This window comes from Oratosquilla oratoria, chromosome 22 (assembly GCF_046742065.1).
Source record: "Oratosquilla oratoria isolate Oo_2021 chromosome 22, ASM4674206v1, whole genome shotgun sequence".
Taxonomy (NCBI): Eukaryota; Metazoa; Arthropoda; class Malacostraca; order Stomatopoda; family Squillidae; genus Oratosquilla; species Oratosquilla oratoria.
This window is the reverse complement of record NC_134798.1, coordinates 47,712,009-47,732,572: the sequence shown is the minus strand read 5'-3', so window position 1 is coordinate 47,732,572 and position 20,564 is coordinate 47,712,009. Positions and strand designations below refer to the sequence as shown.

At 40.9% G+C, this 20,564-nt stretch overlaps 1 protein-coding gene across 1 annotated transcript in view; it reads left to right on the top strand.

Moving 5' to 3' along the window:
• Positions 1 to 20,267, top strand: part of LOC143037373 (dynein regulatory complex subunit 3-like) — a 36,804-nt gene extending 16,537 nt beyond the window's left edge. The window contains exons 4-10 of the mRNA XM_076205511.1: positions 708 to 863; positions 6,282 to 6,451; positions 7,923 to 8,129; positions 8,221 to 8,361; positions 15,500 to 15,713; positions 16,056 to 16,238; positions 19,702 to 20,267. Of these exons, the coding sequence (XP_076061626.1) occupies positions 708 to 863; positions 6,282 to 6,451; positions 7,923 to 8,129; positions 8,221 to 8,361; positions 15,500 to 15,713; positions 16,056 to 16,238; positions 19,702 to 19,953 (1,323 nt within the window). The 3' untranslated portion in view covers positions 19,954 to 20,267. The remainder of the gene's footprint in view (positions 1 to 707; positions 864 to 6,281; positions 6,452 to 7,922; positions 8,130 to 8,220; positions 8,362 to 15,499; positions 15,714 to 16,055; positions 16,239 to 19,701) is intronic.
• Positions 20,268 to 20,564: the final 297 nt, after the last annotated feature.

Here is a 20,564-nt window from a genome sequence, read left to right as displayed (position 1 = left end):
GTTTCGTGATTTTATTTAATTCCTGGGTTTAGTAGCCTGAATGCATCGTATGATGTAATTTTTCGTTAAAATTAGTTTTATAGTTCGCTCGGTTATTCAATATATAATCTATCAATACATTCTATTTTCTGATTAATTTAATCTTATTCGGATTATCTTTCTTTTATTTGTTTTATCTTACTTTATTTTGTTTTGTATTTTCGTTTTATTTATTCATTTGACCGTATCCGTCGTCGTCTTCGTATTCTCCTGGTATCTGACAGTCGCTGGGACTGGCTGTGCTAACCCAAACGCAGAAACCACGGATTCGGACTAAGCGTCTCTTGGCGTAAATACCGTTTTAACAACAAAGAATAGTCAAGTGCTAAGAAGGAAGAAAGAAATAAGTGTGTAAGACAAAGGGCTCGGGAACCATCGCTCCGGAAAGGGTTGTTAGGGTTGAACTTATGGCAATTGGGTCCTTGACAGAGGTGGAGCACCGTGATGATGATGATGATGATGATGATGATGATGATGATGATGATGATGATGATTGATGATTGATGATGATGATGATGGTGATGATGATGATGATGTCAACGATGACGATGATGATTTTATTACATTTTATAGCAAGAAACCTTATCCTAAACACGATCGGCTTCAATCACCTCAAGGTCGACGTGGCCCTCGACCACCTCGTCCTTGTCATCTTGTCATCGTTTCAGATAAAGAAACTCTCCAGTCTGACGGAGCTGGTCAACCTTGAGGTGCTCAGCCTCCACTCGAACCAACTGGAGCGACTCGAGCGAGGCGCCCTGGCACCTCTCCTCAGACTGCAGGTGCTCTCTCTCGCGCACAACCTGCTCAGCAACAAGGACGACGTAAGTCAACACCTGGCAGCAGTAGAGTAGCTCTGCAACCTGCATAATGTAACTACTGTAGGGTAGTGCTATGCCAGTCAGTGGGTCAGGTCAGTGAGTTAGTAAGTCAGTGAGCCAGTCGGTCAGTTCGTCAATTTTTCAGTTGGTCAGGAAGTCTGTGTCAGCCCTCTCTCCCCCGCTTCTCTCTCTCTCTATCTATCTCCTGTTAACCAAAAAATACACAAAAACCTCTTCAGTCCTCTCACCTCTGACCTGAATAACATCGTTTGGCGTTAGAATAAGACCCATAAACAACCTCACATCAACGAAGAAGGCGTTCTATATAGCTAATCTTCAGTATGGGCATACCCACAGGTGAATAAAGCCACCTCTGCTTGTCTGGTCAACCAGACACAGGTGGACAGGCTGTATCGCGTGTTAAGTCATTCCTAATCCCCCAATGTGCATTTCGCCAAATTGTACCTAAACAAAGCTCACAATTTGGCGAAATGGGAAGTCTCTGCTCGCGTTTTCGAAAAAACAGGTCTGGGTAAAGGAGCTCTACTTGGGTTTGGGGCTCTATCCTCGCTAGCTGGATGGAGCCCCGGAGGGCTTGAATTAAGCGGCTAGAAGCCGTTTCAAATGTCACTGGTCACGCAAGGTACCAGGTAAGTGCCCACCTGATTTGTACAACCTTTGACATCCGGAAGCCGATGTTTATGTGCCTGTTTGTTTGTTTGAGTGTGAGTGTGTGTGTATGTGTGTATGTAATTCACCACCATGGTCTTAGATTATATGTCGGACTCGTGATCGACAGCTATTACCCTCCCGGATGAGAGCTCAGAGGTTTTATATGGCATGATCTAATGCTGTGGCCACGTTTACACACACACACGCACACCCACACACACATGCATGGCGCAGTGGTAATGCTCGCGGCCGCCACTACGGCGGTCCGGGTTCGATTCCCACCCAGAGTTGAAATGATATCACAATATCGCTACGCTGCGAGTCCTTACTCCAACTCTCGTGGGCGGGGAGTTGTGTGTGTGTGTGTGTGTGTGTGTAAGGTCACAGCATTACCCATAGATCGGTCATATATGGGCTCTCTTCCGGGAGGGAAATAGCTGTCGATCACAAGTCCAACACGTGATCCAAGACCATGGTGAATCACACATACACACATCCTTGTCTAACATAGCGAGGTACCAGCTTCCAGTGTTGTGGCACTTTTCAGTTTTTTTCTTTTTCGTTTACTGATTTTTTTTAGTCGACAACCCAGAGTATGCTGAGAGCAAGAGTGACACATAGGAAGCAAAAAAACAAACCAGTTCCACAAGATAAGAATGTCCGGGGCCAAGGATCAAACCGCGGAACAAAGATCGCCAGTGAATTAGGACGATCTTATCGTCGACTTTACCGTAATTTCCTATTCTTTTAAGGATTTGGTGAGATTGTGTTAGGATAGAATGATTATCGACAAATATTGCCTGGGATTTTCAAAATATCGCCATGCTAACGGTGTCGACAAAGCGACTGCAAAATTATTGTCTTCAGTGGGGACATCATCTTGATTGACCTGATTATCATCCTTCTTGCTAATTACCCCTGTGTTTATGTTATTTTTTCTTTTTCTAATCTCTATAGGACCACCTTGACGCTGAATGAAACCAACTGGCCTAAATTTTTTAACACTTGGAGCTTCTAGAAGACATATTCTGGTCCTGAGAAAAAGTCTTTGATTCACAATGAAACGCTCTAAATAGAAACCTTTCTGAACCACACACCAGGAAACTCTTATCTCCTACAGAATCTCTCTAGAATTCCTGGTCAACCTATCTGAACCTCGACAAAACCTTTTAGAACTCTCTAGGAAACCTCTCATTTCTTAGAAAACATTCTTTTACTCCCTAGGCTACCTCTTTGTGGCTCAAAAGAACCTCTCTAGACCTATAAAGAACTTCTTTGTAGAAGAAGGGGAGAAGTCTACGATAGGAGATGCGTAGCTGCAGCCAAAACCACCACCACCTTTGCCCTATGCGCTGTTGGGGCAGGTCACTGCTGGGAATCGGAGAGATGTGCGAGATTCGAACTCACAATTGAGCGAATGCGAGACCAACACGCTCCCGATTCCGCTACAAACACACCTGAACTTCTTTGGTCTTCTAGAAAAAAATATTTGGGTTCCTAGGACACCTTCCTGGTCCCCTATCAAGCATTTCTGATAACTTAGGGCAATGGTCCCAAACTTTTGTGAGATGCGGACCACTTCCCTCATGTGAATAAAATGGTGGGCGCCAAAGGTGAGAGAAATACACACACACATATATATACATATATATTATATATATGTATATATATATATATATACATATTATATATATATATATATATACAGTATATATATATATATATATATATATATATATATATATATATATGTATATATATTCATATATATATATGTATATATATATATATATATATAATTATGATAGATATAAGGAAATAACAAATAATAATAATAAATATGAATACAAAATAAATTAAATGTCAAAAACATCTCTGATGAACCTTCACGGATGCCATGACAACAAAGTCCTGAGGGCGCCATGGCACCCGCGAGCTATACCGTAGTTTGGGAACCACTGAATCGGAGGACTTCTCTGAAACTGTAGGATGTGTTTCTAGATCCCATTAGAATCCTACTCGGACCGCCTAGAAAAACTTCATAGCTAACCACGAAACATCTTTGGGTTCCTAGAAAGTATCTTTCGACCCTTAGAAAACCTACCCTAACCACTAGGAAAAGTGTGTTCATAAGAAACATGTCTAGATTCTAAGGAAACCCATCCAGATCCTTCAAAAGCCTCTCTGGTACCTCATGGAATCCTTCTGAACCCTAAGAGGGCTATCTGGACCTAATTGAAACTCTCTGGAGACCCAAGAACACCTCTCTTGGCTCCTACAGAACCTCCCTAGACGAAGAAACCCTTTGGACCAATACAAAAACTCCCTTTCTGGGTAGCGGAAATAAACAAACACAGAAACTGAGCTGAGGTGAAGCGTCTTCTTCCCTTCACTCCACCCTCCACCCCATCTCCTCCTCCAAAGAAACCAACAGAGAAGTTGATCCGACGGCGGCGGCAGCCTCAGCCACGAGGATTCGAAATGTGATCCCCTGGACACGCCGTCGTCGTCATTGTCTTCTTCTTTTCCTTTTTATTGTTCCCCGTCATCTTCTCTTGTTCCTCCTCCTCTTCTTCCTTTCTTCTTCTTCTTATGCATCTTTTCCTTTTTCTTGTTTTCCTTCATCTTCTCTTCCTCCTCCTCTTTTCTGCTTCTTTTCCTTTCTCACTTCTTCTTCTTCTTCTTCTTCTGTACGGGAATAGATGATGCAGACGTAAGTTCGCTCGATTCTTCCGCTGTGTGAGCGGATGCAATCCCTCTTCGTAGATGACAGCTGTCCCTGCCCTTCAATCTCACTTAGAACGGTTTTCCGTGCTCATCTTCTGTTCAACACAGGTAGTGAAGCCATCACCTCCTTTGTTACACACACATACACACACACACAAACAAACAAACACGCACACACAAATATACAGACACACACACGCACAGATACATATATACACACAGACACACGCACACACACACAAAATATCTAAAATGTAGTGTATTAAAGAATAGATAGGGGTTACTGAGAGATATACGAGATAAAAGATGTATAACCAATATAGTATGGGCGGAGGATTATATCTCACCACTAGTGATAAGGAAGAAACAGAAACTTATCAGTTTAAGAACGTAGGATCAATAGCAACAACCTATAAGTCAGACACTGATAAGATTGAGGAAGTCTTCTGGCTTGACAAATATGGAGTTAGAGGGGACAAGGCCAATGAGAATTATGTCATCGTTACCTGTGGCGAAGGAGATAAAAACAGTGGAATATGGAGGTTAGTATAGATTTATGTAAAATTATGTCTAGATAAGAGGAAAGCATTAAGGAATTTGTCTATGAAGCTAGAAAAAAAATGGCGAATGGACGAAGAAAATAAATACTGGAGGATGGTGGACCAGAAGTTCAGTTGCTGATGTTGTTCATTTCTTTATATATCATACTCTTCCCTCGATTTAATTGTTTCTCTCTTTTTTCTCTCTTTCCATGATTAATTTCTCAGCATTTTTGTTGAAATACATTTGTGATTGGACCCCTCCTTTCTTCAAATTTTTCCTCCTGTCAGTCTCGGTGTATATTTTCCACACTCATATTGTAAAGAGTCAGTCACAAAAAATCCATTTATGCTGTATATTATTTGACGCAGAAATCCATACAACTTTTTTTCGCTGCTACTTCTCTATTTACCTATTAGTTTATCAATATACCAAAAGCTTGTTCCCTCTTATAAGGAGGTTAGCCAGCCAAGGCATGCAACCCCCTCCACACATCTCACTCCGATCCGTCTCCCATTTGTTTCCCTTTCATCTTGGTATTTTTTTCCCTCAGTTTTATAAAAAATTGTATTTCCAAAATTATACCTTTCCTGTATGTACAATTCCTCCCTATGGTCTGCATTCCTTACAGACAAATGCTCCAGAACCACATGGCCACTCTTCCATATCAGCCACCTTTATATGTAGGAATCTATAACATCTGGCTCTTTAGTCAGCGGTTGATCCAATTTGGCTTGTCCGCGCGCGCGCGTGTGTGTGTGCGCGTGTGTGTGTTCACAGTATACACGAAAGGAGCAATGTTCGTGAAATCCTGTCTCTTTGCAACTATCATACTTTACTTCAAATTGATGCACAGTTACAACTTGGGTTATTTATCTTTAATTTCCTATTTTATCCGGTATTCCTATTGCTTGGACGGTTACAACCAAAAGTGCAGAAGTAATCATGAAACTCTATCTGGCGATAGTTGTACCCACCCTTGATTATGCGGTAGTTTTGGTCTCAGTCTTATAGAATGAATATTAATTCACTAGAATCAGTACAGAGGAGAATGACCAAAATGATACAAGGGGTCAGAAATTTACCTTACAAAGACAGGCTTAGACACCTTAACTTGCGCTCTCTAGAAAGACGTAGAGTGGAGAGGGTTTAGGACTTTAACAAGGGTGATGCACGCAAGGTCATCATATTAAGACATCAGGGGAGGACTGGCAGAAATGGATTTAAATTGGACAAATTTAATTTAAGAAGGTAATAAGCAAGAACTGGTTTACCAATAGAGTGGTCAATTAATTGAATAAACTTAGTAACCATGTAGTGAGCTGTGAAACTATTAGTTGTTCTAAGAGAAGGTTAGATAATTTTATGGATGGGGATGGCAGATGGTAATGGACATGGAACTGCCTAGTGTACACCTTATGGTCTCTTGCAGTCTCACTCTTTTGTTCTTAACGCTAAACATCCTCATGCTTCTTCCGACAGATACGGTGCCTTCGCCATCTGCCGCTGCTGGAGAGCGTGACGTTAGCGGCGAACCCGCTGTGTGCGAGCAACTACCCCGAGTTCGTGGTAGCACATCTGCCGCGCCTGATCCACCTCGACCACCGCACGATCCCGCAGCCTCTTGCGGCCAAGGCGGCGCAGAGGTTCAGGTAACGGACGAAGGGAAGAAAGATCTCGAAAAGGAGACTCTGAGAGGAAGATGGCTCGACCAGTCTCATCCAGATTCTCTTTTCGATTGATCAGGAAGAGTGAAAGAGGAGGGAGGGAGGGGAGAGACGGAAAGATATGAGGGTGTTTTTGTTATTATAGACTAGTTTACAAGCGCTTCTGTCCAGATATTGGAATTAAAGAAGGGGGAGGAAAAGAGAGAGAAGGGAAAAGGAAGGAGGGAAGAAGAGGAAGACAAAAGGGGAGCGAGGAAGAGGGATGGAAAGGGACAGATAGAATGGAAAGGGAGAGACGGTAAGAGAGAGCGAGACAGAGATAGAGAGCTGGATAGGAAAATAGAAACTGATAGGCAAAGAGAGTTGTGAGGGAGGGTTCTTTATAATAGTCCTCTCACATCCATCTCTCTCTCTTTCTCTCTCTCAGGTATTCGTTTACAAGCACTCACTCCCAACCTACTCGCTTCATCACTAATGCACGAGGAAAAGCAACCGACACCGCAGGAATGCTAAGCCCTTCCGTACCAGGTGGCACTTTTCCTTTCCTCCTGGTTGGCGCCAGGCGATTTCCCTGATCTCGTAGCAACCCCCTTGGTCGAAATGAACCCTTTCCGCACTGGGTGACACTTCCTTTGAGTTTGACTGCCCCCTCAGGCGTTTTTATTCATGATCTGGGACCCACAACGTCCCTCGGCGCCACGGAGCTCTCCCGAGCATGCATTGACTGCTTGAGCATCTCGTATGTTTGCTAGGTCACGTACCGCCTCTGTGCGACTGTCAGGTGATTTTCTTCAGCCGAGTGGAAACTTCCAGCAGTCAAGGGTTAACGAATAACATCGATTAACCCCTAAGTCTCTATGGTTGTTACCACCAGATGATTTTATTCAGGTGGGAAAAACTCCAGCCAAAGAAAAGCCCAAAAGGATTATATGTTGCCACCACGCACAGAAGAGGGAGTAAGATATTTGCTGCGATCTTCTGTGGTTTACCTGACACTTCAATATGCTGATACACTTTGTGGTTTTTGTTGTGTGTGAGGGCAGGCGATTCTCCGCAGCTTGGAGGGGGGAAAGTGTGGGAAAGTGGAGGGGGGAGGAAGGAGGAGGGGTTAAAAATCCGGCCTGAAACCAAGAACGATCGATCGGTAAATCAAGACGATGATATTACTGAAATCTCCGTTATTGCCTGAAGTTCTTGGCTAGGTTAGGTTATTCTCAGATTAGCTTATTATCAATTAGGATATGATAGGTATTCATGGCTATTACAAAATACCGCCATACCCACGGTGATAGGCCACTGATGGAAGACATTCAATGACAACGACATGTCATCTCAATTTATCGATCAATCTAGTCACTTTTTAAAACGGAGTTGGTCTCTCGACTGCATTAAATCACCTGTTTTTAACCAGAATAAAACATATCAAGCACTCCACTGTATCAAACCCTCCCGTCAGAGTCGAAGTGGCCCTGCTGGAGGCGGAGGAGGCGACGGCAGAAGAGGCGCGGCAGAAGGAGGCACAGGAGAGGACGGCGAGGAGCAACCACGCCCGCGCGGGCGTCCAGGGACTCCATGACTCATCGCTGTTCAACAGCATGCTGGCGGGGGATAAGAATGTCGCTGTCATGTTGGCCCTTCCTGGTGCTGAGGATGTTATGACCAGGTGAGTGATGTATTCAGAAAATGCACTGCGGGCTAGCCAATGTCCCATCAACCATCGATAAAAAAAAATTATATATTTTCTTTTTTCATAGGTTCCGCGATCAGCTGGGTGAAGTCTGCACTCGAGTGTTCAACGACGGTCTCGTGCACCAGAAGGAGAGACACGAAGAACTCCACCTCTTCAACCAGACCCTTCAGGAGGCTCGCAAAAATGCTGATGGAAGAGGACGCAAGTAAGAGGACTTGAAATTCTTATTTCCACGACCATAGCACTGAGTGTTCAGGAATTGCCTCATGGTACAAAGTTAAAGACACTGGACCTCGCAACGTAGGTAGAAAGAAGGGTGAATGGAGGGTCCTATTACACAAATATATCTTTCTATATATCAAATGACTTCTTTCCCCTTATAAGGAAGGTAGACAGCCAATGCATGCATACACCCATCCCACACTGAAATATATAAATATATAGTTATATAAGGGGATATAAATGTATAGAGAAAAAATATATAGCAGACGAGAGAGGGTTCTTTATTTGCGTGCAGCCAGCCTTCTGCCACTGTCACGGACTCGTACGTTGGAGTGGATGGAACAAACAAACCAACCAACCAGGGAGAGATAGAGGAAAGATGAGTGCCATGTTTGCTCTTCCCCACCTTTGTGTTGTAATACAGTTGGAAGATGGCGTGTTTTGATAGCACACGAACAGCGATGCCAATCTCCCAACTAAACGCGGAGGAATGAGAGAGGCAAGTTGCTACCTGGTATAGGAGCTAGAGGGAGTGAAGCAGCAGGGGAAGTGGGAAGAGGAAAGGGAAGAGGAGAGGGAAGGGGCGCACGATTTGTGACTGAGGGGAGAAATGTGACTTGGTCATCTGACTGTGAGGTCGACATCTTCGGTCACGGGATAGTGTGGCAGTAAAGGTTGGGGGTAGAAGTGGGGGTGGGGGACATAGAAGGAGTTTTGGGGAATAAAAGGGGATGGAGGGGTGGGTGACTGAGGCAGTTCTAGTGGATGATTCAGAAAGAGGGGGCACCTCTTTTTAGATAAACCGGTGCTACTTTGATGTGTGATCTACAATTCATGAAACTACTTTGGTGTGTGATCTACAATTAAAAATGTTATCCACAAAAAAAAAAAAATATATATATATATATATATATACATATATATATGATTAATGGCAGGCAAAGTACAGACGTATATTGATAAAATTATTCAAATTTGTATTTTATCTATTTCTATGCATTCTTGTATCAATTAAACATAGATAATATTTATGCCTTAATAAATAATAAAAGAATAATTTTATTCATTTATGCCTTAAGACAAGTAGATCGCATACAAAAGTAGGTGTCCGATCTACAACTTAAAATGTTATCTACAACAAAAAGTGTATAGGATTAATGGCAGGCAAAGTAATTAAAGAATAATTTGTTTCACTTATGCCTTAAGACAAGTAGATCGCATACCAAAGTAGAATTTGTCCGGTGTAGATCGCTTTGGCGCGTAGATCACACACCAAAGTAGCACCGACAAATATATTACTGATAACGTAATAGTTGTCCTTGCTCAATCGTTGCGCCCACTTCTCTTATCAAATCAAAAGCGGATTAGGCTAGGTCCGTTTCCTGCTTCCTTCCTTGCCGGGTCGCACCTTTCCATTTACTCTGGATGTCGTCAGACGACTTATTAATTTCTGTAGCGCCTTGCTAATTATGATGGAATGAAATGAATGTAAGGGACTATGACAAAGTGACAAACTGTCTTTTTCTCAGTCACTAGTGTTAGTTCGAATGATTACGAAATTACAGGGCGGTTAACTGTTTGTAGCCTTAGGTGTCAAACTCCCAAGAGCAATTGCAGAGCCTAATATAGGACGGTAATCATAAACAAATATATCGACAGATCAGAATATTGGTACCCATGGCTGCAAACGGTTGGCTGTCCTGCTGCCCTGTGTCGACGCAGTCGGTCGTCCGCACCAGACCTAAACAAAAATGAAAATTAAAAACCAAAGTGAACAAAACAGAAATCAATTGATAGTAAGAAACAGAATATAAAAAGAATAGAAAAAATAAGAACAATAAGAAGAAAGGGTCAACTCCCTTTGTATGGGCATATAGCACGCTTTCCTAGCAGGGCCCTTACATGAGGCAGGGGGTTGCATATGCCCTGGCGCGGCACATTTAGAGGGGAGGGGGGGCAATTCTAGTCTGGACATGCCACCCACAAGGCTGACAAAATAATTATAGTAAGAAAAGATCAAAGAAGCCCTAAATATATTACCGTTTTATACGAATTATGAGTCCGAATCAACAGAATATGAAATATTTCCCCTTAGCCTCTGCGATAGGGACAATATATAACACGTCACCGAGAACTTTACTCCGGGGCGGCACTTAGGCATGGGCTTCCCTAGTGTTATTAATTCCACTTACAGGGTTATCAATCTTCAAGAGACAATTCTTAGTGGAGACGAAAATGACTCCCACTGGATTCAAAGCTGATAAATTCGATGGATTCTGCTAAGAGCTGTCTAGAATGGGAAGGGTAACTACATGGGAGCTTGTTGGGGGAAACTGTGGGAATTTGTGTTGACGGTTGAGTGAGGCGACGCGACGCTCCGATGGCGTATGACTAGCAGCTTGAACGACGCAAAGGCGAACTTTGAGGAGCGGCAAGTAACGGACTCACTGACTGTAACAATACACTTGTAAGGCTTAACTGGTAAGGGAAAAAGTGCCAGGGAAACTAGATGATCTACATCTATGTACCGGTGATATTACTTGCGCAAATGCAGTTGCAACACTAGAACCACAGGAGGGAAGAGAAAAACAAACAAATAAGTAAATAAAAGTTGAGTCGTTAAGCCCTTCTCGTCCTCAACTCTTGGCAAGCAACATCCACTTTCTCCTTCCCTCCGTTTCCAGCAACTTTTAATTGACTGGACTTGATCCAGTATCCAGTTCGACTTTAGACCTAGATGCATTCATGAAATATAAAATTGACAAATAAATTTTACGAACTATTGTTTTCACATTTTTTATTTTTCATTTAAGCAATAACACACACACTAATTACAGGAATTACACACACACACACATAAAATATTTAGGCACTATTTTTGTATGGAGCCAAGAATGAGAAATGAAGTTCAATACAAAAAGAGAAATACAAAGTACTGGAAATGGGCAATAGCGGCAAAAGGCCATCGTTAAACTATTCCTTGGGAAATGAACCCATTACAAAAACAAAAGAGGAGAAAGACTTTGGAGTCTTGATAAAAGACAACCTGTCACCTAACGGACATATCAGTAGAATTGTGGGAGAGACATATGGATATTGCAGAAGATTAAAGTGGCGTGCCACTATATGGATGAAGATATGAGGAAAAAGCCATTGAAACCCTAATACGTCTAAGACATGCGTCACTAGTATGGTCCCTACACAGAGTGAAGGATATAAGCAAAATTGGGAGAATAGAAAAGGCAGCAACGCATATAAATACACATACACACGCACACACACACGCACATACGTGGTGAGGATTGTAGCTTCCATGAAGTTTCATACCAGCAACTCTAAATGTTAAGGCAGGAATGATGTTGCAAAAGATGGAGGCCAACTTTCCCAGGCACGTTTGAACTCTTTGTTACAGGTTCAAGGCAGGGGTGACGTAGCAAATAAGTTGACCTAATGGGTGTGTATATCGAATTCACCAGCAACGGAGCCTCGAACCCGGGACATTAAGATTAACAGTCCAATTAGCTACAATTTTGCCACTATGAACATACTACTAAAAATGTACACCCTCACCTAAATGGCATTAGCTTGAACGACATTTCCCAAGGTACGACATTTTGGTGAAGATGTTAATGGAGCAATGTGATAGCGTATCTGTGCCTCTGGGCGCGAATGGGGAAGGCCTCCACTCATCCGTGGGCCAGAACCTTGAGGGACACGACGCACGACTGGGATTACTACAAAGGTTGTGTTTTCAATTCAACTGTAACGCAACGTGCTTACGATGATGCTGTTTCCACCATGACAGCGCTTTTCAAACCTACCAAATATAAACACTGCCCAATCGTGGCGTGGGCACTTTTGTGAAACAAGTATTACCAATATGTAACAATTTGACTAAAAATATGGTCGATTATGTAAACACTCTTAAAAAGGATTTTTCAGATGCCTGGGTGATCAAGGGGGTGCTTAGATTGCTGCATCACTTTAAATCCAATCAAACACATTTGTAACTGTAGTATCACTTGGAGAGTGCTAACCTCCTCCATGGCAAAACATAGAAAAACTGGTGTTGAGGGGAGTGGAGGATGAGGGGGCGGGCAGACTGCTTAAAGAAATACAGATTCTGATTCTAATTCTGATGATAATGATGATTCTGATTCTGATGATAATATCAACAATAATGATAATGAAAATAATGACAATGATAATAGTAATAATGAAATAATGATCATAATAAATAAAGAAATAAGATCAATAAATCGTCCAAACATTTTTGCATATTTTTTTTAGCAGACTAATGAATACGGCCGAGAATTAACCTCCTTGTCGGAGGTAATTACAAACTATTCTTTAGAGCCTTGTAAGGTTTCCGTAACACTTCACCCTCTCGCGCACCTTACAGCATTAAGGTGAGGAGTATACGCCACAAGGCGCACACTTGCATCCGAAGCCGTCACATTTGCCCTTTAGACTTGGACTATTGGGACAGGTAACAGTCACTGCTGGGAATCAGAGAGAAGAGCGGAACTCGAACCCATGATTAAGGTAGTATGATGCCAGCATGGTTCGTATTGTGCCATTAGTATTGGCTGGATGCTAATCTATTTTTGGAAATGGAAGTTCACTCGGCAAAAGAAGAGAAAAATGTAAATAGATAAAAAAAAATAAAAAAAGTAAATATATGAAATAACAATAACAATATTAACAATAATAGAAATTATTAAAATATAGTAATAATAATAATAGAATATAAGTAAATAAACAAATAAAATCGTGTCCTTTGTCCGAATAAATCGATCGTAACTTCACAAGTTTATGAAGACAGGCTTTTTTTTTTTAGTCATTTGAAGAGTGGAAATTTCCCCCAAATGAAAAAATCGTCTGTTGCCGGCCACAAATTGCGACGACGCCAATTGTAACGGAAAGTTTAGTGAGATACATCTGTACATGTATGTAGGCAACTACGGGTGTTTATCTTTGAATGTACATCTAAGTATTTTCCAAAGGACTAAGGCAAACCTCTATATATTATCCCGTTACTTTTGATTTTCTTAAAAAAAAATTCAGCCTTCGAATTGTTCATAATTCCGAATGCCTGACTGAGGGCACCGATTCCCGTGAATATGGGTGCGCCCTTTACAAACAAATACAATGACAAAGCTACTTTGTGTATGTAGGCAGGTGACCAGTATTTTATGTACGGTTATTCTTTTTTTTTCTACTTTTGCTTCGTCATAGAATACCTCCTAAGGCCTTGGCACACAGTTTATCTTCAATAAGGCTTTCCCATTCATCTGTTACTTTGAGGAGCCGTGTTAAATGGACCTTCGTTTCCTCTTCCTTTGGAGATTTGAAAATGCGTCCTCGTATTTTACGGGATGAAAAATTAGCGTTAACTGTCTACTCTGAGATAATTTGACGTGCTCATGTATGTCTACTAATCACCCAAGAGTGCAAAATGTGATTTAGCATTTTGTTTGGGAGCTTTTCTTTCTATATAATAATTTGTACCCAACTTTTCTATTTTGAACGTGCGCACTCGCATTTTACAGATAACTACTTCATGGAATAATACATCTTTCAGAATTTTTTCCGAGTGCAAAATGCATGCTCACATTTTACGGGTCAACAATATAACAGTTACAGTATGTCGACAAATCAAGTCTCAATCCCAGCTTCTAGAGTTCCCGCGATGATTGCTCGTTTAATATTTTTTAGTTTCACTGTTTCTGTATTCTCCACACTAACAAAGCATGTTCTAGAAATATTCCGAAATTCTGGGTTGTAGTTATACCCACAATTTCTTCATCAAATTAGCCGAATACCATGTGAATGCATGGCCAGCGTGCATATGCCGTAACAAATGTTATTTGTGGATGCTGGGGAGGTCAGGGTTTTGTTGAGGAGTGGACTACAAATGGCTGATTGTTCCAACGTCGGCCTTGAGATACTCTTTATCTTTAATGGAATAAATGTATATTCAGTATTCAAATATAAATACATTATTTAAAAACGAATAAATGAATAAATAAACGAATAGATTAACAAATAAGCAATGACCTTAATTACGTGGTCGTAAAGTGTACGTGACACTTGTACGTTATTTCCAGTCGCACACGCGCAATATATAAATGAATTATTAAATAAACAAATAAGCAATGAACCATAATAACGTGGCCGTAAAGTGTATCATTTTTGTGTGATTGACGGTCGCACACACGCAATACCAGTTCTGTAAACAAAATAAAATTCAGTAAAGTCTCCTGGATTCTGATCAGTGTTTGGCTTCACAGAAAAGTTATTGCAATGCAAAGCGATAACTTGCCAAGGTTTATTGCACATCATCACTTCGTTCCGGGTTGGGGATAAGCCGAAATGAGTTGCACATCTGAAAGCGGATATCGTCCCGCATTGAAACTAGATCATCAAAGTTCGAATGTTGCCTGGTTTTGTCGACATTAGTAGATACAACATGCAGGCAAGGAAATATCTATTCATTTATTTTCATTTTCATGAAATCTGGTTCAATTTGCAGTACAACGTGTTTTTACGTTTTCAACGTTTTTCATGTTTAGTAATTAATTCCATAAACCTTGCAGTCAAAATTGAGCACATGCATCAAGTTTAAATCCATTAAATATTATTTCGAAGTTATTCCAAAGTGACCCGGCCTTAACAGCACTAAGCACAGAAATATTTACGAGGACTTGGGACCGTGAGAGAAAATAAATAAAAAGGTAATAAATGGGAGGCGGGGAAGGGGAGTCGAAGCATATACCCACCCTGCATCCATCCGCGGGGTCACACTGATCTATTCAAAGGCAATGCAGTAAGACACAGTACCTTCACAACAAAGCTCAACATCCGGGACTGTTTTACCTCAACTGCTTCATTACATGGCGAACTCCAACCTCGACCATTTGATGAATATGGGGCAGACAACAACTAGCACGCCTCCCACGCGAGGTTAGAATGCACGATTAAATAAATAAATAAATAGATAAATAAAACTGACCATGAGGGTCACCACACCATGCCGTGTCGCATCGTTTGAATGGGTCTTTATAGGCAGAAAGGCCTCGTTACCACTGAAAATCCTAACGTGTTCTTCCCTCCTACAGGATCGTTCAGGGCTTCGACACCCGAGTGGGTCCCCTTCTGGAGGAGGTCCGCGCCCTAGCGCTCGAGGAGGAGGCCAACCCGGGGAGCGACGACGAAGGACACGGCGTGAGGCAGCTCAGGACTCAGCAGCTCGCCAACACCTTCTGCGAGGACCTGTCCGACACGAAACAGCTTCTCTTCGAAGTGGAGATTACCCTTAGCGATCAGATACAGGTACTTTGTATACTTCCCAAGTACTTCTTCAAGGTTAGGCCAGGAAGGAGTAACAGATGAGCTCCGTTGCTACTTCGTTTGAGTAGAAACGACTTCGGTTACAAAATTCTTGATTTATATCTCAACAATGTCTCTAACACTCGTATAGATTTACTTCTCTTAGTTCGTCATTTTGCTTCTCACTATATGACGCAAGAGTAATTTGACATTTAGAAATTTGAAGAACAAAATATAGTAACCGAAGTCGTTTCTACTCAAACGAAGTATCAAAAACTAGTAGCACACTGGTGAGAAAAAAACTAGGGGTTAAATTTCTCGTGCTATTCTTTTTTTCTTCTGGAGGAACTCATTGATCAACTGGAGGACAACCTCGGCAAGAGCGTCCAGTGTTTCCTGGAGGAGGCACATCAGCAGCTGGAGGAAGGGAGAAGACTCGCCTATACACTCTACTGCAAACTCCGCGACCTCTCTACCAAACTGGCCGACATCGTAGTGGCGACGTCGACAGACAAGCGAACGCTCAGGGTACTTGTTTTAAAATTGACGTCATCTTAGTCCGCTAGGAACATTGATTTCAATTTCCACACATATTTCTATCCTGCACCCTGCGTCACCTTGGCCGATATCTCTCCTCTCGTCACGCTTTTCCTTTAGAACCCATTGCATCTCCATCAGACATAATTGAATCGACCAGTGTTGGTTACGTGACGCAGGTGTTGTGTACGTTAGCGACATGACACCACCTCACAGTATCGAGTTACAGGGGTGACCATTCCAGCGACTAGTTACCTCGAAGCAAATAAGGCTGATATGCTGACACTTAATCTTTTGTCTGGCCCACATCGAGGATGTAACGTGATCTAGTGTTCAAGTAATTCAAGCCAAAATCTTAACTTGTTTGTTCAATAACCTCGTTTATGAGATTCTGCTTTTCTAATCTCCACGAGACCACCTCATCAATGACTGAAATCTCATGGCATTAATTAAGGATAGCGTCTTGCCTTGTGGACCCTCTGAGAAGCCTCTTCTGAACTCAACTAATAACTGCATGTGATGAGCAGTCCCAACCCACCTCATTTTTATGTTATGTACCTTGATGTAAACAGTTTTGTCTCATTAGTCTGTTTTTTAAGATTAAGTTCTTTCATGCACCTTCTCTGGTAGATTTGATAAGCTACCTCTAGTTAATAGCCACTTCATTATAACAGAACACAAAGTTTCTATACTGACTCTTCTTCTATATTTTATATATATATAAATGGAAATGGTCAAAACTAAAATTTTTGAACGAAAGTGCGTGACCCGAACAAAAGGTAACAGGGGGTCATGGACCGGGGTGAGTGTTTTAACAGTGATCTGGCGCGGGGACGGTCTGGAAGAAAACGATTTATACGGTTACTATACACAACAACATGGGTGTATACATAAAAAAATATTTCTCTCTAAACCTTCGAACCTCCTACTCCGGAAATGAGTCATAAAACGGAATTACGGAATTCTGACAAAAGAATCTTTACGAAATATTAATGAGAAAATATTTACGAAATATTGCCAAGAGAATCTTTCCCAAATGTTAACAAGAGAATCTTTACGAAATATTACCAAGAGAATCTTTACGAAATATTGCTAAGAGAATCTATACGAAATATTGCCAAGAGAATCTATATACATAAAAACGGAATTACGGAATTCTGACAAAAGAATCTTTACGAAATATTAATGAGAAAATATTTACGAAATCTTTACCAAATGTTAACAAGAGAATCTTTACGAAATATTACCAAGAAAATCTTTACAAAATATTGCTAAGAGAATCTTTACGAAATATTGCCAAGAGAATCTATCTAATTAAATAAAAATGGAAATGGTCAAAACTAAAATTTTTGAACGAAAGTGACAGAATCTTTACGAAATATTAATGAGAAAATATTTACGAAATATTGCCAAGAGAATCTTTACCAAATGTTAACAAGAGAATCTTTACGAAATATTACCAAGAAAATCTTTACAAAATATTGCTAAGAGAATCTTTACGAAATATTGCCAAGAGAATCTATCTAATTAAATAAAAATGGAAATGGTCAAAACTAAAATTTCTGAACGAAAGTGCGTGACCCGAACAAAAGGTAACAGGGGGTCATGGACCGGGGTGAGTGTTTTAACAGTGATCTGGCGCGGGGACGGTCTGGAAGAAAACGATTTATACGGTTACTATACACAACAACATGGGTATATATCAATATACATAAAAAATATTTCTCTCTAAACCTTCCAACCTCCTACTCCGGAAATGAGTCATCACCGGAAACACTAACTCCCGGGTACACATCTGACTCAGACTCAGAGAATCTTTACGAAATATTACCAAGAGAATCTTTACGAAATCACGCTAAGAGAATATTTACGAAATATTGCCAAGAGAAGCTATATACATAAAAACGGAATTACGGAATTCTAACAAAAGAATCTTTACGAAATATTAATGAGAAAATATTTACGAAATATTGCCAAGAGAATCTTTACCAAATGTTGCTAAGAGAATCTTTACGAAATATTGCCAAGAGAATCTCCACTTCACTAACATAAAAAAATATTTCTCTCTAAACCTTCCAACCTCCTACGGAAGGCCCAACCCGGAAATGAGTCATCACCGGAAACACTAATATTACCATGGAAAAAGAGAGTGGTGCTAACAAGAAAAAGAGAATCTTTACGGAATTCTGACAAAAGAATCTTTACGAAATATTAATGAGAAAATATTTACGAAATACTGCCAAGAGAATCTTTACCAAATGTTAACAAGAAAATCTTTACGAAATATTACCAAGGGAATCTTTACGAAATATTGCTAAGAGAATCTTTACGAAATATTGCCAAGAGAATCTATATACATAAAAAAATGAAGTTTTTCAGTTTTGAAAATTTCCTGGCGTTTTTATGACCACCTTCCGAAATTTTATTGCCTTTATGATTGACCTAACGAGAAAGAGAGACGAGGGGAGAATTTGACGACAACGTCAGTAGACTTTGACGACTCCTTTTGGAGACTGAAGACTCCCTCGGGAGATTTTGAAGACTCTTTCGTAAATCCCGTGGAATTTCCATTTATTCAAAGCTTAACGTGTGACGTCATGTCGCGTTGCTTTCTGAGCTCCTAACAGAACTTCACGAAAATAAGGAGATAAATAAATAAATACACAAATAAATAAACAGTATTCAAACGTCTATAAATGTTTATTGTGACATGACATAAACGATTCAAAAATCTTTTTTGCCTTTATAATTGACCTAACGAAAAAGAGAAGGAGAGAGAGAGAGAAAGAGCGAGAGAATTTGACGACACCGTCGGGAGACTTTGACGACTCCTTTTGGAGACTGAAGGCTCCTTTAGGAGATTTTGAAGACTCCTTCGTAATACTTCAAAGTTGAATAACCGTGGAATTTCCGCGGGTCCTATGTGACATAACATAAACGATTAAAAAAATGTATTGCCTTTATGATTGACCTAACGAGAAAGAAAGAGACACACGACGGGAGAATTTGACGTCGGGAGACTTTGACGACTACTTCTGGAGACTAGAGACTCCTTCGGGAGATTTTGAAGACTCCTTTGTAATATGTTACGAAATAGCAAAAATTATATGTACTCTAATGAAGAGCGAGCGAAGCGAGCTACGCCATAAGCTAAGCACACCTGGCGAAGCCAGGTCCGGGTGCTTGTATTAAAAAAAAATGTTGTGGTTACTCAGTCACATGTGGACTTCTTTCAAGAGAAATGCTTTCTTATGGTACCATCTACTTCCACAGTGCTCTATCTCACTGATACTGTCCTTGTTCAATACTTTTAATCTTTCTTTTACTTCCATACATGTGTCTGAATGTTTTATTCCAATGTATTCCTTTCATAGCATGTAATCATAACTCTAATGATCACAAATTATGCATTTCAAAATAGCTTACGCATTAACTCAAGTTTACTCCATTCTAGGTGTTTGAGGGAGGTGATACACTCAGTGCAGTCCTGGCCAAGATCCATGACCGCCATTTAGCATTGATTGATGCAAGAGAAGATGCTCTGCAGAAACACCTTTCCACATGGCTGGAAGAGACTCTCCATGATATTTCAAGGGAGGAGTGGCAGCGTAACAGAAACAGAGTGGAGGAAGTTGTCACATTCACAAGGCGGCAGGAGATTGCCCTGTCAACGGCTCTTCCTCAAGACCCAGATGAATTCCTGTAAAAACTGAACTTGGTGATGGGTACCTAACCCATATGGTGCTCGCATAGAAACTGTACATCTATTACTCATATACGAACTGTCCTAGATTTGCCAGCTGGACAGGTAGGCAGGGTCAAAACATATTTCATTGTCCTTAATTCACCAGCATTCTTATTCTTGGAGTCAATATCACACAAAATTCAAAGATCACAATGGCACCATGGAATAAAATGAATGTGAATTTGTATTATATTGTCCTGTATTTCATTGTGAACCATTCATCAGCTTATCCTTGAGGATAACATCATGCTGATATCGAAGGTTATAAAAAGCAGTAACCCATGAGGAGTAATCAGGATGGATACTGAAGAGGGCTACTCAGTTGTAGAAGCAGCTGTTGAACTATGATGTCCCATCTCAATACAGTATTGCCACATGTGTTGTGACTCGTGGTAATTCACACTTAAATCTTAGGTAGGAAATGAACCTAGGAAGTACTATGTGGAGGTGGTGGGGCAGCAGTTGATGCTCCTCTTTCATTGTCTTATCCTCAAGTTCTGCTTTGAGATTTTGCAACCCACTTCTTTGAGAGAAGGTGAAAAGAATGGCAAGAACTCTAAAGGGAATTCATA